The sequence below is a fragment of the Polypterus senegalus genome, chromosome 6 (assembly GCF_016835505.1).
Source record: "Polypterus senegalus isolate Bchr_013 chromosome 6, ASM1683550v1, whole genome shotgun sequence".
In the NCBI taxonomy this organism is placed as follows: domain Eukaryota; kingdom Metazoa; phylum Chordata; class Cladistia; order Polypteriformes; family Polypteridae; genus Polypterus; species Polypterus senegalus.
Window position 1 is genome coordinate 64698530 of NC_053159.1, and position 26225 is coordinate 64724754.

General features: G+C 37.4%; 1 protein-coding gene and 1 long non-coding RNA gene across 2 annotated transcripts in view; both read left to right on the forward strand.

Moving 5' to 3' along the window:
- Nucleotides 1-3306: 3306 nt before the first annotated feature.
- LOC120531098 lies at nt 3307-4169 on the forward strand. The gene is made up of 3 exons (XR_005634061.1): nt 3307-3390; nt 3481-3825; nt 4121-4169. It is a non-coding gene; the product is annotated as an uncharacterized LOC120531098 (long non-coding RNA).
- Nucleotides 4170-18599: 14430 nt separating this feature from the next.
- Nucleotides 18600-26225, forward strand: part of rpl22 (ribosomal protein L22) — a 20028-nt gene continuing 12402 nt past the window's right edge. The window contains exons 1-3 of the mRNA XM_039756164.1: nt 18600-18705; nt 19900-20004; nt 20165-20289. Coding sequence (XP_039612098.1) covers nt 18694-18705; nt 19900-20004; nt 20165-20289 — 242 coding nt within the window. The 5' untranslated portion in view covers nt 18600-18693. The remainder of the gene's footprint in view (nt 18706-19899; nt 20005-20164; nt 20290-26225) is intronic.

The following is a 26225-nucleotide window of genomic DNA, read 5'->3' on the forward strand; positions in this document are numbered from 1 at the left end:
GGAAGTGGAGAATGAGGATGTTCAGAATGAGGATATTTATAAAGACAACACAGAAGACATTTTTGCATGTCCTCAGTCAGCAGACTTTTCTGAGGAGGAGTCTGATTTGGATCTGCATTCTGATGAGAATTTAGAAGACCCATGTAGCCTCGGTGACAGTATCTGTAACTGGGCTTTAACCTTTGGAATATCTCTTGTTGCTCTAACAGCACTTTTAGGGTTGTTGAGACTTTATCATCCTGAACTCCCAAAAGATGCAAGAACTCTCCTCAATACTAAAAAAGTGGGTATTCTATTCAGAATAAGGGTGGTGGCCATTATTACTATTTTGGTATCCTTGCCTCAATCTGTAAAAGTCTGTCAGATACCATAAGCTCAGTCACAGAAGGCTTTACCCTGAAGTTGCAGATCAATGTGGATGGGTTGCCCTTATTTAAAAGCGCTAGCATTCAGGTTTGGCCTATTTTGGGACTTCTCCTCAACCTTCTTATGATGGTGCCGGTTGTTATTGGACTAATTTTGTGGACAAAACAAACCAAAGTCATCTGAGGAGTTTATGAAAGATTTTGTTACCGAGTTAAGGGAATTAGAAAATGGGTTTTCTTTTAATGGCAAATTGCTCTTTCTGAAAGTAGATTCTGTTGTGTGTGACACACCTGCCAGGGCTTTTTTAAAGAACACAAAAGCACATAATGGATATCATGGATGTGACAAATGTGCACAGCGAGGGCAGTATGTCAACAACAGGATGACTTTTCCTTTAACTGAATACACACTCAGAACAGATGAATCTTTTTCACAAACACTTGATGAAGAACATCATCAGTTCGGCTTGCATGCTTTTCAAGGAACAAGCATTGGCATGGTATCACAGTTTCCAGTTGATTACATGCATTTGGTTTGTTTGGGGGTTGTCAGGAAATTGTTAAATATTTGGCTCAGAGGTCCTCTAAATGTTTGATTACCTGCAAATATTACTAGATTATCTGACTGTTTAAATGACTTGCGACCTTGTATACCAGTGGAATTTGCCCGGAAACCCAGGACACTGAAAGAAATGGACCGCTGGAAAGCAACAGAATTTAGACTGTTTCTACTTTACACGGGCCCTGTTGTTCTGTGTTCATTCCTGGATAACAGAATGTATAGCAACTTCATGCTGTTGTTCTCTGCCATCTCAATTTTAGTCAGTCCCGTGCTTTCTTCATTCTACTGTCAGTATGCTCAAACATTGCTTCAAACATTTGTGAACCATTTTGGCGAGATTTATGGCAAAGAACAGCTTGTATACAATATACATTGTTTAGTCCATTTTCCTCTGGATGTACAGCGGCACGGCTCCTTAGACTGCTTTTCATCTTTCCCTTATGAAAACCACCTCCAAAGACTTAAACTTGTGAGAAAGCCTGAACGTCCACTTGCTCAGATTGTCCGAAGACTGTCTAAGCGAACTGCTTGCACACCCACTGGTCTGGTATCAAAGTCTTTGGAAAAACCACATTATGTTGGACCAGTTCCAGATGGACTTTCTGTACTTCGACAGTACCGGCAAATGCGTTGTGAACAATGGGTTATTAAAGTTTCAGCAGCGGATAATGTCTTCATTATAGGCAATGATGTATGCAGGATATACAATATTATTGAATCCAGTGAACAAGTCTATGTTGTGTACAAGGTGTTTTTGAAGAAGTCTGTCTTTACCTATCCATTTAAGTCAGATTTCCTAAATATATATTGCATCTCTCAGATATCCGAAACAATCAAGTATGCAAATGTGTCAGCCATCAGTCAAAAGTGCATAGTTCTGCCCCACAGAGGAGGTTCTGTAGCGATACTTTTACTTCATTCTCAAAAATATTAAATCCAACAGTTATTGTATGTAAATAGCATTTCTGATTGTTCTACTTGTTCATCAGTCAGGACAAATGGAATCACGTTTATATTTTGTAAGTACTGTACTGTTGATGTATTTATACACATCACACTGTACTTTGTTATATATCATTTTCATTTGTGTATAAATATGTTTTTCTATGGCTAATGGGTAAATTTGCTGCACATTGCAAACTACAATACAAAGCTTATCTTTAATCCATAGTCAAAAAAGCATTCTTGGTTTTATTAAAATGAGGGATGAGGATGTGCTAGGTGGTATCACCTGCTGTTTGGATAATGCATTTTGTGTGCAACATGTAAATATTATGTTTATTTTAAGCATTGTATTTTTTTTTTCTTTTGCAGGATGTTTCTGGTAGTTCAGTTTTTAGATGAACAAAAAGCTGTTTCTGTTATACCACAGTCTTGGTACAGTGATGGCACAACCTTTTGGCCAAATTATAAGAGCGATCAAATACTCAACAAAGCAGCAAGATATGCCGAGGAACCAGGCCCTGACTGGACCAAGAATGACGTTAGAGTACTAAAGTCCTACGGTAATTGAAATGTTCAAGATACGAGTCGTATGTCCCCGACTTAATCCCTTTCACCAGAGAAATATTGCTGTAAAATATTGGTTTCTTGCTATGTTCATTTTTTTTTAATAGAAAAGCAACAAACATTTGTCTAAGGCCTTATTTTCATGTTGCAATCTTGTGATTTTTTTCAATGTCTCCAAGCCTCATTTTCAACAACCTTTATACGTTCATACTAGTGTTCATGAGAAATCAGGGCCTAGTTCACACCTTTCATTAACATGCAACTCTAGTGATTATCCATCCATCATCCAACCCGCTATATCCTAACTACAGGGTCACGGGGGTCTGCTGGAGCCAATCCCAGCCAACACAGGCCGCAAGGCAGGAAACAAACCCTGGGCAGGTCGCCAGCCCACCGCAGGGCACACACACATATCCACACACTAGGGACAATTCAGAATCGCCAATACACCTAACATGCATGTCTTTGGAATGTGGGAGGAAACCCACGCAGACACAGGGAGAACATGCAAACTCCACACAGGGAGGACCAGAGAAGCGAACCCGGGTCTCCTAACAACGATGCAGCAGTGCTACCCACTGCGCCACCCTCTAGTGATTACATTTATCCAAATTGAAATCTAATCTTACTTTCTCACATAGGTCTCTTACAATTTTTCCTAGTTTCACTTTGGTGGTTAAATGCTATCAAACTGTGATGCAATTACAAAAAAAGAAAATATGTGAATGCTAGGTGCAAATGTGGCCTAGGTCGTAGCGATTTAAAAGATCACAGAAGTGATAATGTTATATTGCACATTGTTTACATCACCTGATATTAACTTTTTGAAATGCTTTTAGGAGATTACATGTCTGCATGGCAAGGGATGAAGACGTCTTTGACGTGTCAAACTTCAGAATTGGATTCAGATGATCAGGAGGATATAGGCAGGGTGAAAAGAGCACCTAAACCAATGTAAGTTTGATTCAACTTCACCTGTGTTTTATTGAATGTATGAAACTTTTGTTTTGAGTAATATATGCACATTTAATCTTCTGTAAACAGCCACTACTATGGCGACACTAACTATGAAAGTGAACATGAAGACTTGGCTAATAAAACAAAAGTTCCCTTGACAAGATTTTCAAAACCTCAACAGTCAACTGGACCTTGCATGTTCTCCCCACATTCTGCACCTCAGGTACCATCACCACCTTTACCATCTGTGCCACCTTGTCGCTCACCACCACATTCTTTGCTTCAGGTGCCACCTCCTTACCAGTCACTATTGCTCTCTGAAAATACATCAACAAATTTCCACGAGCCTTCCAAAAATGAAAAATACTTCTGAACTCTTCAAGCCTACTTACAGAGTGGGTCAATGTGGAACAGAACCAATACCTTGTACTGGTAAGTTATGATCAGAACATTGACTGTACTTGTTTCACATATTCAACAAATGTTTGAACATATCGGAGCATAATTCAACAAGTTATTAGTTATGCAATAATATTTGTTGTCCTGTTCATTTTGTGCCAGTATATTCCTTGATTTTTAGGGTTTTGGTTTTTAAGATGTTAAATTTTATATGTTCCAAAGGATGTTGTTATGTTTGCTTCAAAGTGCAAGAGTAGGATTCATTGCCTTTTCAAAGTATTCAAATGAATAGTATCCTTTTTATATTTTGTTGGTATTTATTTTTCAGCTGCAGATCTTCATATCCTCACATTGCTCGAACATGTGAAGCACCAGCTTTCACAATTGGCTGTCATGATCAGTTCACTATCTGGGCGGCTAAACATTGAATGCTCACCTGATATGCCTGAGGAGGTCCAGTTTCCTCTACAATCATTGGAGGCCTGGTTGAAACAACCAACCAATGCTTTGAAGAAAAAGAACATGGTATGGATTGCAAAGCTAGACTTTGTTCTCTTTCTGATTCTGGTTAATTTAAAATATTCACTTGGATTTTGTCATAATTTTAAACAATTACTAATTCTTTTGTACATAATAGGCCAAGACCAAATCTACACATTATATGCTAACATAGGCAACATCAGAAACTGTAAAATCAGTTATTTCTCAATGGAAAATATTTTATGTTTCTAAATTAGTTATAAGGTATGGCATGACATGGGTAGAATGTCTGAAATAAGTCTGTCTGCATTTTTTTTTCTTTAGTAATTATTTATCATGGGTAAGTACTGTATGTTTTACACACAATACCCATGTGACTTTACAATTATTTGTGCATGGGGATGTAATATTTACATAAGTGTCATCCAAAATTTGCACTAATATAGTTGTTTTAGCTGTTAGGTGGGTTATCTGTTACAGGATGTTTATTGTGTAAGGGACTATGTTTAGGAAAATATTTAATAGCTCTACAGTGTCCTACAGTTACAAGAAAAAATCCTTTTACAACAACAAGAGTTGCAAATATAAATGATAAATCATTTGAACTTTCTGAACATTACAATCCATGAATTTTGTGCTTCCTTTGTTATATACAGTACTATTATTATTACAAAATTAATGTCTACTGAATTGAATTACAGTTAAAGTTGAAACGAATATTCGGCTGTTTTTCTTTTTACTTCGGAAAGTGTAACTTTTTAGCAATATTTGTCAGAATGCCAAACATCACATCAAAGTCAAAAGACATACTTCAGAGTGACCATTAATGCTGTTTATGCATATATTTTAGTATTTTAATTCTAAAGTCACTGCCTGTATATTATCTTTTGTCCTTGTAGATTTCTGTACTGGCATCTATCGGAGGACAAGATACCAAGCGTGTCACTTGGAATATTCTTTCACATATTTTTGGAGATGATGTTGCAAAAAAGATAAACTGGAAGGGAGTGAATGAAAAACGGGCCTTCAGTCAAATGGCAACCAAAACTCTTATTATGCAGAAGTATCAAGAAATCCAACTATATGAGATTAGTCTAATTGTAGTAAGATATTACATTTTATGCCTTTGGTGGCTCAGTGATAGTGCTGCTGACTTGCAGTAAGGAGACCAGGGTTTGCCTCCTGGGTCCTCTCTGTGTGGAGTTTGCATGTTCTCCTTTGTCTGCTCAAGTTTCCACCTACTGTTCAAAGGCATATAGGTTCAGTGTATTGTAAAATGGCCTTTGTGTGTACTCACCCTGCGATTAGATGGGTTTCCTGTCCAGGGTTTGTTCCTGAATGTGCCCCAAAGCCAGCTGGTAAGCCTCCAGCTCCCCCATGACCCTGGTCTGAATTAAGCAGATTAGAAAATGACATATTTAAGATATAGCCTAAGTATTTCAGATTTCTGGAAAATAGCAATTATTAAATAAAATATTTTTCCAGGTGTCTAACACTTTCTGCTCCTTTTAAAACTCCTGCCACATTCTTAGGAGTATTTGGAGTTTCCTGTACATCAAGAAAGAGCATTAGAAGTGGGTTTCGGGTTTTTATGCATTTATAACAAAGAATCATATATTTAAAATGAGCTAATCGCACTATTTTATCCACAACCCCAAATAATAAGTAAAGAATTAGAGAAAAACTGCAATCTTAATTCAACCTTACAATTGAATTGTCAATATTTCCATATTGAATATTTTTACACTAGCTCTACAAAAAAAGTCAGTCCACAATCTGTACACAGCCTTCATTGATCAGTATTAAAAATAAGTTCACTAAAATCAAGCATAGATGATTTCATATCATTAGTCAAACTTGCTTCTCCTGTATTCAAAACATGTTGCTGTGTGGTCATTATGCAGTAGTGCAGTGGTTCTCAAACTCTGAGGGGCCCCCCTAGGGAGGTGCGAAGTAACAAAATGGGGGACGCAAAGATGTGAAAAAAAGAAAACAAGAATTGAAAATATGAAAAATACATCTATTGAAACCAAAACAAATGAACTTAAACTACATTCTGATGCTAGAACAATAAATATAGAGTTAGATAAATGTCGATCAGTTAAGTAGGTATAATAAAATATGCATCTAGGATATATCATTAATTAAAAAAAGAACAAATTGGTATTAGTGGGCTCCTTTCAAAAAAACGTTAGGGGGGCGCGATTAAAACTGTTATGAAAACTTGGGTTGCAAATACTTGAAGGTTGAGAAACGCTGCAGTAGTGCAAGTGCCAACCCTTATTTCACCATTTCTATTAGTGGAAAATGCCTTAAAGCAGGGGTTCTCCACGTCGGTCCTGGGGACCCCCTGTGGCTGCAGGTTTTTGTTCCAACCAGATTCCTAATCAGTGACAACACCTGATAGCACTGATCTCATTTAATTAGCTGGTTTTTTTTTTTCTTTTATTCGACATTCAGAAAAGCATAGCAGCATGATTTTTACATTTATAAGACATTTATAAATATTTCTGCTTTTGCTATAGATTTAAATGCTTAACTCTCTTTTGTTGATTTCATTATACTTTGCCCTTTCTCTGTGCAGTTTTTCCATTGTATCTTATTAATGACAACTTAAAACGAGCAGAGCAGACACCCAGGCAAACAACACTGAATAATCAAAGGCTGCAGCTACTTTAGAGTCAGACCCACTAATTAGTAAATAATGGATTAATTAAACAATTGAAACACCAAGGATGAAAATCAACATGAAAATACTATTAAAAAGAAAAAAAAAATACATTATTCCTATATAACTGCTTGGTACATTTTAATATATATATATTTTTTTAGCAAACTTAGTTTTCTAATCAATGTATTGTTCCTTAAACACAGAACTTGGGAAATATCAGTTCACTTAATTAGCCCAGGAGTTCAATTAAAAACAGAAGCTGGTTGGAACAAAAACCTGCAGCGACAGGGGGGTCCCCAGGACCGACGTTGAGAACCCCTGCCTTAAAGCAACGGTTTGCCATTTAATGTTTCTGATAATTATTTTTCTGTGTTTGCCTGCAGGTGCAGTTCACCAGAGTCAAGTGGCAGCCAAAGCTACAGATGTGGACATTAATAAATTTGCTATTAGATGGTTCAATTTGGCATCTGACCGTGGTGGTGGTCGCAAGGAACGCTGCAGGAGAGTGCAGGCAGCAGTGCCTTCTGAATCAGGACTGATGTAAATACACTTTAGTAGTCAAGTTTATTGTTGTTTTTACTATTTTGGGTAGATTTTGTCATTTTTGTACTTGCATCCTACACTTTTGTGCAAATGTGTTCATTTTATATTTCTATATTTTAACCATGTTACTGGATATTTGAACTGTTAAATACTCAATATGCTGTATTAATATGTTTGTTTGTAATTGTAGTTACAGCTTTTGATCCATGCAACTGCACTGAGTTTACATAACAAGACAATAAATAAACCAGTTATATAATCAAAGTTGTCATTGAGTTATTTTTCTCTTAACTTTTAATACTAGACACTTAGATTCTATATATAAAATACTATTTAACTCAACAGGGCCTTTAGATGATATTGCTATAAATTATGTCATGAGTTGCAGGTTTTTTTCTTGTTTGTTTTTTTTTTTTCTTCACGTTATGTGTTTGGAAAGTGCCACCAACAAAGGTATACACTGCCAACTCAACTGGAGTTGAAGTAAGCTAGCATCTCTGTAGAATCATTTTGTGACCTTGATTAGTCCATTCCTTGATTTCTCGAGGCTGTTCTTATAGACCATGGCATAATTAGGTATAATTAAATATTAGGAGGATGACCCTGTGTTACTCATTCGTTAAGGCAAGATCTACATTCTTTCAATATTTCACCAAAAGTTAGCCCTACTTGCCTTACCAGATTAGAAGCTGAGGTGATTTTAAGAACTTGGCTCTACAGGGGCCAGATCTAGCACAGAATCAGTCTGGGACTGTAATGAATGTGTGCCAGAAAAGGCCCGGATTTTAACAGAATTATTTGATGCTGGTCCAGCTCTGGTTTAAATCTGGTCCAGGTAAAAAATCCTGATCTGCGCCAGTATTGGGCCGTTGTGCAAAAAGACACTGGACCAGGTCTGTATGCCAGATCTGGTCCTGATGTTATAGTATATCTGGGCCATATCTGGAAAGGTGTCCATTTGCTGTCAGTACCTCGAAAACAAAAGGCTCAATTGCATCAAAGCCCCGGCTTCCAGCGACCTTTTAAATGCTACGGAAAGCGAACTGGATAAACAAATGAAAGTCATATTTGAACGCGGTGACTTGAGCGCCGAAGCAAAAGTAAAACTTTATATGACCATCTTGCAAAGATACCTTACCTTTGTGAAAAAAGCGGATAAAGAAACAGGTACCACAGAAAAATGCATGTCTGGATACAAACTTTTTAAAATCTAAAGACGTAAATAAAAACAGAAAGCCTGGTCTCGGGTTCCCTGTGCATTAAGATATAATCTCATAAATACAGGAACATATAATAATCATTTACCCAATTATTCAACAACACACTTGATACGTCTAAAAATCATCCGGACTTTGGGGCTACTAGTCTGTAATAAAATAATTACATTTCATTTATCGAAACAAATGAAAACACAGTTGTAGTATGTCTACTGAGCACTCGCATCGATATAAGCTCCTGGACCTGTTCAGCCCTGGAATCTGGTTCCACCCGGCTGTCCAAATGAGTTTATAAAGCAAAAATGTTTTGTTATCTCAGACTTTTAAAAACATGTGGCCCTATGCAGAGAATCTCCGGCTAATGCGAGAGTCCGTTTCGAACGAGTACGCATTTCACAAGTGGGCCCTTCTGTACGTAGTTCAGATTACTGACATCTTGTTATGTCAAAGCTAATACACAACCTGCCTGCGCTTTTAAACCACTCCTGAATATTCTCAGAGGAGAGGCCCTGGTTGAATTTTCAGACGCCGAGACAAAACTTAATTGAGTGGATTACCCGTTTTCAGTAACACAAAAAACTTCAGTAATATGAATGTTGTATTTGTACATTAATCATCATACATGTAGAAAGATAGAAATAAAGTGCTACAACTTATACAGACACACGAGCACACTCACGCGCCTACACACATGGTACTGAGCATAATAATTAACGGTAACCTATGATTATTTTTGACTTTAAATCCCCAGCCCCTCTCGTTTTAAACAGATATAATTTTTTTAAAAAGGGGGTTACTGGAGAATCAACTTGGAAATATTAATACTAAGGATAAAATATAAGGATTCAGCAATACGTTTGTTAAAACATACTCGTTTGACGCATGTAATAATCAATAATATACCATACCGTGATCTTGATTGCCGTGACTCTCGGGTTTCATAGACTGTATTAACAATAATTATATTTCATTTAGTCCTATCCATAAATAATAAATAAATAAATAGAAAGCATTGTTCTAAGGAGATCATGAAGACGCACCATTTTGTCTTTCTAAGAGATTCGGAGTCATCTTCAGTTCTTAGCGGTAAGCAGGGTAATGGACCGGTCTGCACGATTATTTATATAGACAGAAAAGAGCATGGCTTTTTGGAAATGTGGACAGTAATTTCTTTTAGCAAATGTGTGCCCTTTGCCGCCCATTTTAAAAGGACAACCGTGTAATGGGTCGGTGTACGGGGGCTAACATCTAAGCCGAAGAGTCCGGAATTTTTTAAAAAGTCGCCTTTGTAACAAGGAGATCTTTTTAAGCAGATGTCTGTCCTCCAGAAGATACGCCCTGAGGTTAAAGGCTATATGTGTGAACATCGCTTGCATTAGCATAATGTTTGATCAGGACACACCTGCTGCCTCTGAAATGTGAATCGCCCCTTCTGGTCCCCCGCCCCCCAACCACCATGCAGGCAACACATGTTGTGGAAGGATCTGAAAAATGACCACTGTATTCGTGTAGTAGCAAAATGGTATTTTAGGCGGCTTTTTCTATGACAACAATGGCTGAGATAGTTAAGGCATTGGACTTAAGATCCAAGGGGCAAATGCCTGCGTGGGTTCGAATCCTGCTTCTGGTAATCGCTTATTCAAGTGTGACCCGTTCACTCTGGAGGTGTCGGAGTAGAATTTTCACTTTTAAAAACGAATTGCTTCCGCAATGTGGATCCTTAACTCAGCTAAAAATATGTACAGTTTTAGAAATTCTGTTAATGCTTGGTAATAGCATTCCATGAACCCCTGAAAAATAAGAATGGTTATAGTATGTTATATGAGCATATACACTACATTGCTGATGATTAGGCTTATTTTGGACACGTTAGGAATATCAGGAAGGAAAATGTTTTAGTCGATAGTTACATAATATCTATTATATTTGTAAGCACAATGATTACAATTTTACTAAAACTGTGTGGGTTATTGTTTCTTTTAGGTAGTCCAGGTTACATGTGACATATATCATTGAAAACTGCTTTTACCCTCTGTTTGTGAAAAACCACCCTTTGCCTTAGTAGCATTCAGGGTGTAGGGGATGTAAGTTTGAGCTGCAATTCTAAGAATCAAGAAGTGGCTGCATTCTTCTTGAATACGAGTGAAAGGAACAGGGTTTGTGCGGCGACATTGGTCAAGGTCAGAGTTAAGCTAGACATTATTATTCCAAAATGAAACATTGACTTGCCCATATCCATATCAAGCTAGTATTACAAATATAAGACAGTAAAATACTAAATTTACAAGTCACAGAGGAAATTAAAAAAACATATTAAGACCAAAACATCAAGGGGGTCACCCTAAGCTCACAGCACACGCCAACTGACGTGTTCTGCGGTATATTATCAGCTAGACTGTCATCTATTTAGGCAGTTCCATGGGGTTGCAAAGAGTTGGGGAAAAAACATTATTTAACATCTGCTAGTACAGGGTGGCCCACGAAAAAGTAGCCCGCCTTCCTGTTAGAGTGGTGCGCCGATTGACTACCCTCATCACGAAAGCTGTGTAGACGTAGTGCAAACGTGCGAGTACGAGCTGAGCGACATGTATTGATGCACAAGGAGATCATTTTCAGCACTTTCTGTAAAGAGTGAGTAAAGATTTTTGCATTTCAAGTTCTTTCTTTCTTTATGGAAGGGTGCCTTTTTTCGCCAGGGAGGCGGGCTACTTTTTCGTGGGCCACCCTATATTATGCTAATTAACATTAGCCTGCTATTGTTAGGACCTTATCTGGCACTAAAAGTTGGGGTTTGTATTCTTCCTGATTCAGGAAGAACATTAACTATTGGAGTTTAGAATATGAATTAGACTGGTAGTCTTGATTGTAATGACATTTGTGCCAAAATAATTAAATAAATAAAGTTAATTATGAAGTAAATAATCACATGAAAAAGTGGAGTTATAAAGCAGTTATTACAATTTGAAAAACTGCAATGATGTATAAAAAAATTGATAGGCGACAAAACCAGCATGAAAAGAAACCTTGTGAAATAAATAATAAGCTTTTTGACATGTGCAGTCTGGAATAGTCTGAATATGTCTTAAAGAGTTAATTTTTAAATAAAACTTGCAAAAGGCAAATTAAATAATATTAAATATTATAACTGAATAAAACACAGAAGTAGCATTTAAGGATAGCGATTAGTATATCAAGCACTGGGTTCTATTTATAAGGTTTATTTAATTTAGTTATAAACAAAATTATTGGCTGCATTTTGCTTTGAAATTAACAATAGTTTGATACAACTTTAAGAATCAGAATGCAAGACAAACCACCCATACACTTAATAACAAATGTTGCTGTTTCAATAGGGCTATCTTGTATCTCTGTTTATTTTAACCTTTTGACAAGAAACCCTTGGACCAGGGAAATATACCACATATATTGAAATGAACAGTGCCGACATGCTAACTAAATAGATATTAGATAAGATATTCTAGAATATGGACCTGTGCACTACCCACAGAAGTCTGACAAACTAAATGGTCTCCACTTAATTGTCAGACTTCCTGTACTATGGATATTATTGACCAATCAACTGACAGGGAGTGAGGCGCATCATTTAAATCCACCAGTCAGAGGAGGGGGGCATCAAGTCATCAATCATCTTTGATTGACATTTTGACATATACCACTTGACATTTACTACTCCTGTGTCTTCTATACTATGCCAATGTGTGTATTATTATCATCATCATCATCATCATTATTATAATTAGTGTAGTATCATTAAATGTCATGGGAGAAGAATTTTTGGGGTACTACAAGAACCTGTTCTGGGCTCACTGTTATTTTTAATCTACATGCTTATATAAAGCCAGATTATCACAAAATGAGATAAAATTACCACAGCAGTGCAGATGAAAAGTAGCTTTGCTTATTTATCCATAGCAACTGATGACCCTGAAGCTCTGTGTTCTTTGATTCAATGTCTCACTTGCATTTCAGAATGGATGAGTAGTAATTTCATCAAGCTAAACAAGGAAAAACCATCTCAGTTGCTGGCAGAAATGAAAAAGTAAATACATTACAAACAAATCATTTGACTTTAAAAAGGAAAGAAAGAATTTAGGCATTGTTTTGGACTATGACTTAAACTTCAAAGTGCACATTACAACTAGAAGCTAGAACTACAGCTAGCAGCAGCTAGAACCACATTTTTTTTATTCATTTTTTATTTAAGTAGCATGGCAGGAGTTAACACTTCTAAGTTCTCAAGGTGATGAGAAATGAATTCATGGGTTTTTTGTTTAAATATAATGGAATTCTAATTGGACTGAAAGAAAGAATCTTACCAGTAAAAAAAATCTGACCATATCTCACCAGTTTTAGCATTGTTACAACAGTTACTTGTGTTGTTTAGACAAAATTTAAAAATTTTATTAATGGTATGAAAACCTCCGAGTTATCTTGCTCCTTCTTAGTGCCCGTTCTCTTATGTTCCCAGTTGTAAGGTTAGATACTTGAACGCTAATTTGTTTATTACTCCAAGAGCTAAGCATAAAAAGTGGTGAGGCAGCCTTCAGCTGTTATGCACCAAAAATTTGCCATTCCTATGTACAGAGATACATCAGTCTAACACAGTGGAACATTAAAAAAAAATCCTAAAACCCACTTTTTTAATTAGGCTTTTTCATAGTTGCATTTTAGTTTCACATCTAACAGATTATATATGTATGGAAATATAATATACTTCTTGGATTTGAAATCAATTTTAACCTCAGCTTTGCTGCGTTTTCTGCGGTGAAGTTTTGCACCATCATCATCTGATTAAAGTACTGTGCTGCCACATGTAATGTTGGAATGGATATGGATGCTCCAACTGCTGACAAGACCCACTGTACCAAATCTCCTAGGCAGAAGTTTAAAAGTAATATAAACTACTGAGAGAGAGAGAGAGAGAGAGAGAGAGAGAGAGAGAGAGAGAGATAAAAATTATTAACATGATTTAACATAAAAGTTTGCTTGAGGTTTTTGCAAATTTATTAAAAATAAAAAAACTGAGAAATCACATGTACATAAGTATTCACAGCCTTTGCCATGAAGCTCAAAATTGAGCTCAGGTGCATCCTGTTTCCACTGATCATCCTTGAGATGTTTCTGCAGCTTAATTGGAGTCTACCTGTGGTAAATTCAGTTGATTGGACATGATTTGGAAAGGCACACACCTGTCTACAGAAGGTCCCACAGTTGACATGTCAGAGCAAAAACCAATCATGAAGTCAAAGGAATTGTCTGTAGACCTCCTAGACAGGATTGTCTCGAGGCACAAATCTGGGGAAGGTTACAGAAAACTTTATGCTGATTTGAAGGTCCCAATGAGCACAGTGGCCTCCATCATCCGTAAGTGGAAGAAGTTCAAAACCACCAGGACTCTTCCTAGAGCTGGCCAGCCATCTAAACTGAGCGATTGGGGGAGAAGGGCCTTAGTCAGGGAGGTGACCAAGAACCTGATGGTCACTCTGTCAGAGCTCCAAAGGTCCTCTGTGGAGAGAGAAGAACCTTCCAGAAGGACAACCATCTCTGCAGCAATCCACCAATCAGGCCTGTATGGTAGAGTGGCCAGAAGGAAGCCACTCCTTAGTAAAGGGTACATGGCAGCCCGCCTGGAGTTTGCCAAAAGACACCTGAAGGACTCTCAGACCATGAGAAACAAAATTCTCTAGTCTGATGAGACAAAGATTGAACTCTTTGGTGTGAATACCAGGCGTCACGTTTGGAGGAAACCAGGCACCGCTCATCGCCAGGCCAATACCATCCCTACAGTGAAGCATGGTGGTGGCAGCATCATGTTGTGGGGATACTTTTCAGCGGCAGGAACAGGGAGACTAGTCAGGATAAAGGGGAAGATGACTGCAGCAATGTACAGAGACATGCTGGATGAAAACCTGCTCCAGAGCGCTCTTGACCTCAGACTGGGGCGACGGTTCATCTTTCAGTAGGACAACGACCCTAAGCACACAGCCAAGATATCAAAGGAGTGGCTTCAGGACAACTCTGTGAATGTCCTTGAGTGGCCCAGCCAGAGCCCAGACTTGAATCCGTTTGAATATCTCTGGAGAGATCTTAAAATGGCTGTGCACTGACGCTTCCCATCCAACCTGATGGAGCTTGAGAGGTGCTGCGAAGAGGAATGGGCTAAACTGGCCAAGGATAGGTGCGCCAAGCTTGTGGCATCATATTCAAAAAGACTTGAGGCTGTAATTGCTGCCAAAGATGCATCAACAAAGTATTGAGCAAAGGCTGTGAATACTTATGTACATGTGATTTCTCAGTTTTTTTATTTTTAATAAATTTGCAAAAACCTCAAGTAAACTTTTTTCATGTTGTCATTATGGGGTGTTGTGTGTAGAATTCTGAGGAAAAAAATGAATTTAATCCATTTTGGAATAAGGTTGTAACATAACAAAATGTGGAAAAAGTGATGCACTATATATATATATATATATATATATATATATATATATATATATATATATATATATATATATATATATATATATATATATATATATAGAGAGAGAGAGAGGCCCTGCTTGGGATGTTTCCTGCCTTGCACCCTGTGTTGGCTGGGATTGGCTCCAGCAGATCCCCCATGACCCTGTAGTTAGGATATAGCAGCTTGGATAATGGATGGATGGTTATATATACAGTTCCACCTTTGGTCATGACTGTAATTCTTTCCAGAACTCTAGACGCAACCCAATTTGGTCGCGACCCAAACGTAATTTCCCCATAAGATTGTATGTAAATACAATTAATCTGTTCAGGCGTAACTGTATATATATATATATATATATATATATATATATATTTTTAAGCACAAAAATAATTAATCATACCATAGAATGCACAGTGTAATAGTAAATTAAATGTAAAAACATTGAATAACACTGAGAAAACCTTGAACAACAGAGAAAACTAACATTGGCACTAAACCCTTAGTAACCTCTCACTGTAAACACTTTTTTTATGAGTTTTAAGCACAGGGAAAAAAAATTAAAAGCCACTTCTCTTGTGAAACTTTTCAAACCATCCTCTGCTGGCTTTAATTTCCTCACCTTTGCCACTCAAAGAAGGATTTTTCTTCAGCAAATCGCCATGAATCTTCGTGGGTTTCTCGCAAGCGATTGCCTCGCTTACGCTATCCCCTGCAAGTTGCTTCTCGTTCAACCACACTAGCAACAGTTTTTTCCACCTCTTCCAGCACTTGAGGCCTCTAAATGATGAATGCTGAATGATGAATATAACACAGGTGTAAATGGAAACAAGCTAGATAGGGAACTGCTGGTTCCATTATCATTTGCATCTTATTGCTAATAAGGAGCAATTAAAAACAGTGAACAGCTGTTTAACACTAAAATAAGCTATTAAGGGCTCAAAATCTTAACAAGCAAGACAATCAAAATGAAGCAGAAAAATGTCACTCGAGCAATTAAGTGCTTCATCAGCAATAAATGACTTCTCATGAATGCAATTGGGTTGGAACAAAAACTTGCAGGTACTATAGACCTTCAGGAACAACGTTGCTCACCCCTTATTCATAGGGTCTAAGCAAATCACTTAAATGAACGTAATTAGCAGCAAAACTGGTCACTAATTAACAAATGGTTAGAATGAAAACCTGCAGTCACTGTGGCCCTCCAGGATCAGAGCTGGACACCTCAGCTATATACTATCCAGAATGTAATGACTGATGTTCCACTGGAAGCCTTACTCCATCTTCCTATGATGGAGAATTTAGACACATTGCCAATTGTGTAAGCAGTCCATACAGACACGGTCTGTCTCACGTCTGGAAAGGCCCACAAGATAGATGGTATGTCATCTGAAATTTGGAAAAGCAAGAAACCAGCACTGCTAAAGCACCTGCATAAGCTCCTGCATCTAGGCTGGGGGAAGGGTTATGTTCCACATGACAGCCACAATGTCAGTACTGTTATCCTTTAAAAGAATAAAGGAGGATTCAGTGACTGTACAAATTATGGTGGCATCTTTCTTCTCAGCACTGTGACAAAGTCCTCACCTGCTTTGACTTAGCACACTTTCAGAGTCTTTCTTTCCAAATGTATTCTGAGTCAGAGCTTGTATTTAGAGAGAGCAGATCGACAGGGGACATGATCTTTTCACCTCAGTAGGTGCAGGAGAAATGCCAAGAAAAACAAATGCCACTCTTTCTTGCATTTGTAGAACTTACAATGGCATTCATCTTGCTCAGCTGAAGTAGCCTTTTTTGGGATTATGTAGAGGATCAGATGTCACCCAGTACTGCTTTGACTACTGGATAACCATATAGTACTAGCCAGAAAAAAAGTTTAAGAGCTTCCACATACACTGCCTGAAGTGCATCTTACACATTATATGGCACAGCAGAGTAAGCAACACAAACTTCCTCTAACGTGCTAGCATTAGTATGTTCACTTTACTTAGCCAGAGACACCTCAAATGGCAAATAAACTCTGACTGAATCCCCAAAGATGTGCTGTTGGGTGAGCTGACGAAGGACACTTGCCCAGCTGGGTGACCACATCTTTGCTTCAAAGATGTCTGCAAGCGTGACATGAATCTGGCTAATTTCAAAAACTGGAGGGCATAGCAGACAGCAGCATTTTATGGAAGTCCTGTGTCAGTGCAGAGGACAGAGTCCCGAAGGTATACTTTGCTTGCTGCCAAGAAAGCCAGGAGGAAGGAGAAAGCTACCTCATTTGAAGCGCCATCCTCCATCATCTTGCTCACAAATTGCTGCACAAGAAAGAGACTGCCTTTCTAGTGGACCTATTCAGACATTTAAGGAAATGTCCCTGCAATCAGTGTCTTTTTTTGTTGATGCTTTACTATTGTCTTTAGAGCACACATGGATGCCAACTATAAATTATCTTTTGTATCTAAACATATATAATGCAAATACATACATTACATAAAATATTTTGAAAATAAATTTTAAATATTTTATGTAGGCAGAAAAGTATATATTCTGTAGTGTACAGATGCCTTACATCAATAATAATAATAAAGTTTTGCAAAGTAGTTTGGTGAATTTGGCTTAAGTATTACAATGTAGAGAATACATTTCCTTCCAGTTATGAGTAACAGATACATTAGTTTTGATGTGAGTAAAATTAAAAAGGTGACATATTACAATTACATAATGTCTTATAAGTAATATTTATAGCATAACAGGAAAACAAAATAGTTGTGTAAGCTGTGTAATAGCAGGGAACTCTATGAATATATTTAGTATTATTGTAATAAATATAAATTCTTAAAATTTGGGTGGCTATGCAGCTAGCTTGCAGTATGGAGACCTGGGTTCACGCCACAGGTCCTCCCTGTGTGGAGTTTGCATGTTCTTCCTGGATCTATTTGGGTTTCTTTCCAAACTCCTAAGACATGCAGGTTAGATGAACTGGCAACGCTAAATTGGCCCTATTCTGCATGTGCATATGTATTCACCCTGCAACGGCCTTATGCTCTATGTTTGCAGGAATAGGCTCCAACCCTCCAAAACCCTGCTCGGGCTTAGAATTGTATGATCAGTACGGAAAATGGTGTAAAGTTAGTTGAGCCTGGAAATGCAGTGAGTAAACTAATATATGAACTACAGTATTTAATATTTTTGGCAATGACAGTATATGCTGGTGCAAATTAACCTCATTAATGAGCAGCAAATAGGTTAAACGTTTATAACTTTATTATAATTTTTAAAAGTACAGCGATAGTGCCCACCAACACAAGCACATATGACATTCACATTCCTGAACGACGTGATTTAACAGTGCAAGAAACATACAACGGACTCAGAATTCCTCTACACGTCACACCGGAAGGAATAAGCAAAAGAATCAATCTCCGCCTGCCCTTTTACATTGATTGCTCTGCTTGCATCAGAGAGCCTGTATCGAGGCGCCTGCGCACTGTGCTTTCTTCCTTTCCGCCTGTTGGTTCGCAATGGCGCCACTGGTTAGTATTTGAGCTCTCGTGGAGTCGCATAAGAATGCCGTTTTTTACAGGGGTCTTTTCCGACTTTGACTAATTATTTAGCTGTATTTAAGTTATATATTGAGAGATGGACAAAGTAAAGTTCGTTGATGTATCATTTGTTTTGAGATACTGGGCGATCCTACGGTTGCAAGGACTGTGCGAGGAGCACGTTGTTTCTTCGCCGATAGTAGTGTGGTTTCAAAGGGGATCTCAAAAATGCGAGCTTGGTGATTAAAGGGCCTAACCGAACTCGTGCTTCAACTCTTTTTACAGTAGTTAAAAAGAAAAGAAAGCGAGTGACCAACGCACTAAAAGCATCACTTAAGTCTTACGAAGGAGAGTTTTAAGTGATTGCTTTGTCAAAACGTTCTAGTTAGCAGAGTCTTCGCTGAAGAATTGTTTTACCTGTGAGTCTCGAACCGTGAACCGGATTGAGTCACCATGTCTTAGGATAAACGGATTTTGAGGTTGGAAAATACTTGTGTGGTACGGTGCATGCTGTAAGCACAGAAGTGAAAAGATTAAAGCCACATCATTTGTTTTTTGATGTGTGAGAGTGATCTGTTGTTTTGGGGTGAAGGTTGTAACTTATCGATAATTATCAAGAAATTGGCGTTTAGTCTTTTTTTAAGATTTCCGAAACAGCGTATTTTTCAAAACCGACTGCAAGTATGCTGAAGTACAACTTTTAGAAACCTGGCCCTCCTGCGTGTCAAAACCAGAAACTGAATTACTGTTCGATTCTTTATTTTTAAGTTCTTTTTGCTTAATACGGTTATCTCATCTGACCCGTAGAAATTTCATGAAAGTCATAAGATCGTGTACCTTTTGTATTGAGTGAAAATTGGTCATCAGTATCAAAGAGAACTAAAATTCATACGTAGGAAAGTATTGCTTACTGTTAGAGTAAAATGAACATTGGAATCTGCCGCTTTTATTTAACTGAAAGCTTTGTCACCCTGAGGTGGGTATTGTTATAAACGTTTTCTTTAACCTCACACCATCTGAAGGTTCTGCAGCTGAAATAATTGCATCAAACCATTTTTTTCTCTGCACCAGAATTATGGATGCAGCTATCATTTTATTTTTCTTCTGTATTTTCAGAAGTTTGGGTTTTACATTTTTTTTTTTAACATTTCGTCAGGTAACTATGCCACTGTTTTTAAATTGTAGAAGAAGCAAGCTGCCAAAGGGGGCAAGAAAAAGAAGCAGGTCCTGAAATTCACTCTGGATTGTACCCATCCTGTTGAAGATGGTATTATGGATGCGGCAAATTTTGTAAGTATGAAAAGAGGGTTATTCGTATGAATTTTGGCTGCTGTTATTGCTACTTGCTGTCTAACCTTAATGGCCAGTAAGTTCATTGGATAGGTATGTTTTTTCTTGTTTTTGTTTTTTCACCGCTAATAGATTTCTTTTGTTTACACTTGCCCTTCAGGAGCAATTTCTACAGGAGCGCATCAAGGTAAACGGGAAAGCCGGTAACCTGGGCGGTGGTGTGGTCACAATTGAGAGAAGCAAGAGCAAAATCACTGTGACCTCTGAGGTTCCATTCTCCAAGAGGCAAGTAAACTGATTACGGCTGGCAGAATGTACATCTGTAGGACAACTGCCTGTTAATAACAGTGTAAAAAAAATAAAAACCTGGATAATCAGTAGCTTAACTTGCTACTAAATCTGTATTGTCTGTAAATGTTAATGAACATTATGAAGAGTTTCAGCATAGGAGAATTTAAAAATCTAAATTGAGAATATTTTTCAAGATGGGGTTGGTACTGCTATCTCACAGCTTGATGAGAATAGGTTTAAATCCATGCTTGGTTATTGTTTATATGGAACTTGGGCATCTATACCCATGTATGTCTGCCAGTTGTGCATGGTTTTCTACCCCAGCTGCTCTGGCTTTGTCTCCAGCATCATATCATATATAATCATACTTGACCAAATGTGTTATTGGACTAGTATGTTGTGGGTGAGTGCAGTCAGTTAGCCTCCTCTTCTGGTTTGTGCATTAGTTCCTAATTTTTTTAATTTGAGTAGGTTCAGAGAATGTATGCATCTTCGGCCACAACCAAATTGTTGCTGTTTTAAACTAGTTTTTAAACAGAATTCTTACTGCTTTCTTTCAAGTGAGCTTCTTCATAGAAGGTGGTTGTGGCTTTAGAGAATAATAGATCCTCTCCTGTGCTACAACAGTTTGTCCTAAAAGTGTTGTTTGCCAAAGAGTAATGGCTCAGAACAGGGGTGGGCAATGTCAGTCCTGGAGAGCCTCAGTGGCTGCAGGTTTTCATCCATCCATCCATTATCCAACCCGCTATATCCTAACTACAGGGTCACGGGGGTCTTCTGGAGCCAATCCTAGCCAACACAGGGCGCAAGGCTTTGCAGGTTTTCATTCCAACCCAATTGCTTAATTATAAACTAATCCTTTCCAATCTCAGACCTTATTTAATTCTGTGGCTTGTTAGTCTGCAATGTAAGGTTCTTATATCATAGATTTTTTTTCCTTTCCAATGGTATCATCAAAATGACTTGAAACCAGTCACATTTTCTATTAAGTGTTTTAATAAATCAAACGGTGCATGATGAACAAACAGAAGTAAATCAAAACAAGCTAGATGGTGAACTGCTGACTGCTTTGTCATTTACATCTTATTGCTAATAAATAGCCATTAAAACAGTGAATGCAGCTGTTTAAGATTGAAATAAACAATTAAGGGTGAGGAATCTTAGCAAGTGAGACCACTAAAATGAAGCATCAAGATGTCACTTAAGCAGTAATTGCTTCATCAGCAGTAATTAACTTCTCATTAAGAAACTTGGTTGGAACAAAAACCTGGAGTCACTGCGGCACTCTAGGACCAACACTGCCCACCCCTGGCTTAGAATGTAGTTGGGGGGAGTGGGGTCAAGGTTTGCTAAGGTACAAGACATCAGTTATAACTTGTTTCCTTTTCAAAATGGCTGACTTGCATTTTATTTTAAAAGTTCCCTCAAAGTAAAATTTGGTTTAATTACAACTCCAATTCCAAAGAAGTTGGAACACTGTGTAAAATGTAAATAAAAACAGAATGCAGTGGTCTGCAAATATCAAATCCATATTTTATTCACAATAGAACACATAAAATATATCAAATGTTTAAACTGTGAAAATATACCATTTTAAGAAAAGAAATTAATTTTGAATTTGATGTCAGCAACATGTCTCAAAGTTGGGATAGGGCCGTGTTTACCACTGTGTAGCGTTCCCTCTTTTAACCACTATCCATAAACATCTGGGAACTGAGGAGACCAGTTGCTGGACTTTCAGGAGAGGAATGTTGTCCCATTTTTGTCTGATCTAGGATTCTAGCTGCTCAATAGTCCTGGGTCTTCTGTGTCGCAGGCACACTGATTCAGCACCCAGACTCTCCTGCTGTGAAGCCATGCTTCTGTTATAGATGCACTATGTGGTTTACCATTATCTTGCTGACATATACAAGGACTTCCCTGAAAAAGACGTCATATGGATGGGAGCATATGTTGCTCTAAAGTCTGTATATACTGTTCCAGATGTGCATGCTGCCAATTCCGTAGGTACTAATGCACCACCACACCATCAGAGATGCAGGCTTTTGAACTGAGTGCTGATTAACAAGACATATGTTCCCTCTCCACTTTAGTTCTGATGACGCGGCATCTGTGTTCTCCGTAAAGAGTTTCAGGTTTTGATTCATCTGACCACAGAATAGTTTTCTACTTTGCCGCTGTCCATTTAAGTGCGCTTTGGCCCAGAGAAGATGGTGACATTTTTGGATCTTGTTGACATATGGCTTCTTTGCATGTTAGAGCTTTAACCTGCATTTCTGACTGGCATGGCAAACTTTGTTCACAGACAGTGATATCTCGAAGTGTTCCTGAGCCCATGCAGTGAATTTCCATGACATAATCATGCTTGTTTTTAATGCAGTGCCACTTGAGGATCTGAAGATCACAGATATCCAATATTGATTCTCAGCCTTGTCCCTTGCGCACAAAGACTTCTCCAGATTCTCTGAATCTTTTGGTGATGTTACGTACTGTAGATGATGAGATATTAAGTCTTCACAGTTCTAGATTGAGGAACATTATTCTGAAATTATTCTACGATTTGTAGTCTGTTTTTTGCAGATTTGTGAATCTTTGTCCATCTTTACTTCTGAGTGAGACTGCCTCTCCAGGATGCTCTTTTTATAACCAATCATGTTTCTGACCTGTTTCCATTTAACCTAATTAGTTGCAAAATGTTCCTCAAACTGTTTATGTTCAATACCACTTACTTTTTCAGCCTTTTGTTGTTTCCGTTCCAACTTTTTTGAGTTGCTGCCATCAAATTCAAAATGAGCTAATATTTTTCATGAAATACTAAAAAGTCTCACTTATGTTTTCTACATTCTACTGTGAATAAAATAAGGGTTTATGAGATATGCAAAACAATGTATTCTGCTTTTATTAACATTTTACAGTGTTCGAACTTTTTGGAATTGGGGTTGTAATTGAATGGCTAATTAAAAAACAAGTGTGGAGGCAGAGGATGTTAAGGCTAGACATTCACACACTATTTTAAAGAAATAGTGCATACATTGGCCATTGGGGGAGTTTTTGAAATGCATTAATGGGTCAGAAATAATTATCCTAATTACCAAACCTTTGTTTAATTGTACTTAATTATTCAAAAAGGTCTGCTATCCTTTATATTTTTAACAGATTAACCTAATTTTAATTTTCTAGGCAAATAAGCAAAATTCATAAAAAAAAAACTTATTGAAACACAAATTTCAAATTAGGAGAGTTTTTTAAACTATGGGTAATACTGTTGTATTTAATGGGCATGTGTCACCTATGGCTTATGACGTGTGTTGCATTGGGTCGGCGGGCTGAATAAACAATCAACATTGCTCTGATATAGCAATCAGTTGCAATTCTCGAAGGTGATGACACCCCCCACCTTATCCATCTACTGTATTGATTGCTAGCAATTCTCTAAAGGGGACCCCCACCCCAATCAGACGATTGTTGTTGGAAATTCCAACTTGGAATAGGTGTCTAAAGACACTTAGAAGGGCAAGAATGGGTTGTGAGAGTTTTGTAGACCCTGCAATACAACAGTAATTTAGCAGTTTTCCTCCCCCTAAAACAAATGAGTGTATTTGTAAAATGTCAAAAAACAAAATTCTTAATGCACTTGCACAAACTTGCGAACTTAAGTTTGTAGTTGAAAAATGGTTGCCCCTCGATCCAGTAGTAGACAACCAGTATATCTAATGGCTTGTTACCACAAGGACCACAGAGGATTATGATTTCGACACTAAGATGAGAAAGTACATAAGTAACTGGAAAAAGTTATTAATATTGCACACCTGTAACGGGAGTATGTTTAAGTAGTGTAGTGTTGGTTTTAAAGAAAATCAGCTTAATTATAAGCAAGTAAAGTTAATTACAGAAATTACTGTCCTGTGATCACACTTTAATTCTACTTTTGGCCATCCTCGTGGCTTTCTGAGTTAACTACAGAGTAGTAAGAACAAATTATTCTGTTATGAACAAATTAAGAAATTTGGTAGTTTTAAAAGTCATTTAAAGAGGGGATGTGTAAACTTGAGGAAAATGTGATTTAAGTATGGTGGTACAAAAATTACATTTTACACATTTAAAGTTGTAAATTTGTATTTAATAAACTTCACATTTACATAGCACTATAATGCAGTGACAATTGTCTGCTTTGCATATACATAAGTCATGTGTGCACACTATACATGTTAGGGTATGAAGGTTTATTTAAGTATGTAGGTAGTATATTTTCAGAGTACTATATTTGATAGAACATTATTTAAACATAACAAACTTAATGAAGTATGGCTTTGCAAAGAGAGCTAGTGACAGTGAATGAAACCGCTTGCTATAGTGTTTTTTTTTGGGTATTTTAACTTTGAAAGCAGGTTTGAGTATGTACCTCAAATATTAAGACTTTTAGGCTTAGTGGCAGACCTTTGCTCCATAAGGCGTTGCATAGTCTCAGGATTTGGAGTGTCGGTATGTTATCAAGATGCCACACCTGCATGTGTTAAATATCAAAATTACAATTTGGATATATTTATCTTAAAATGTTCAGCTCAGTAGAACCACTTTTTGTAGCATTTACATTTTTTAAATTATGCTCACAGACACTTCACCTTCAGTTTTAGGACTGTAATTATTTTAAAGCGAATTTGCAATTTTAATGCTGGCAGATGAAAGCCTCATTTTTGTTGTATCCATTGAGCAGTGTCTTTTTTTGGGTCCCACTCTGCAGGCCAAAGTGCAGCCACTTTAAATATTAGTGTAAGTGCTTGTTAGATTAAAAAGTCTTGTTTGCATGTAAATCATTTGTACTTTGTTGAGCTAAAAGAAAGCAGCTTTATGCAGTTTATTAATAGAAGTTTACTTAGTAATAAAAATAAGGGAAAGTTGCAGACATTACTTCAGTCAGTGATGATATATCTTAACATCATTTTACAAAAGGAAATGTTTGCAGTATTCCTAAAAATGGGAAATCCCAGTTTTTGTCATTCCTGTTTGACACCCAGACTTAAGCTGGTAAACAACAACAACTTGCTTAACTTAAGACATGGATACAATTAATGGTATGGGTTAAGGTTTAGGTTTAAGCCATTTTTTACTGGACTTAAACTGTTGTCTAGTTGAAACACTTTTTGCTCTGCTTGAATTTTCAAATTGATGTCCTGATTCTCTTCAGAATAATGTATTTCCTCAAAGATGTCAACTTGTCCAGGGCTGGAGTAAGAAAAACCACCAGGATGATTGACAGTAGAGATGAGGTTGTGTTGCATTGATGGCAGGTTTTGTTGGCTGCATATGAGCCCCTGTTGTGTCCAGTTATTTTTGGTCTCCCTTTTCCAGAGATTTTTTTTTCCTTCATTGTTTTTAATGCTCTGCACTTTCATGGTATTTGTTTAACAATGGATTTATACAATGTAAATATTTCTGGAATAGCTTTATGATCTTGTCAGTGTTGCTAAGTATCCACAACTTATTTTCCCTCAGATATGTGGATTTTTGTTTTCTTTTTTTATGACTGGGAGGGTGGGGCAGATTATTCCACGAAGTCATTTATGAAATCAAATATTGTAATACGTCATGTATAGAAGCACTGCAGCTAATTTACCGTGAGGCTTAGAAAAGCAGGAGCTGAAAAGGTTTTTGTAATCGGCCAATTTACCAATCACAGATCAAGTCTTTTGTAGTGAAAATTGGCCAATTGTAGCATCCCTAGAATAAATGCAAGAACATGAAAAGTTAAACAGCTTATTATACTAATTCTGTGTAATGCATTCTGACTAATTTGTGTTTAATGTGAGATTTGAGGATGTACATCTTGTATATGCTGAGATGTTGAGCACTGCAGCACATCTATCAAAATCAGTCATTCTGTTTCTGAAAGTATATTGTGAAGTAGGTGTGGAGAACTTACACGGGGCTTC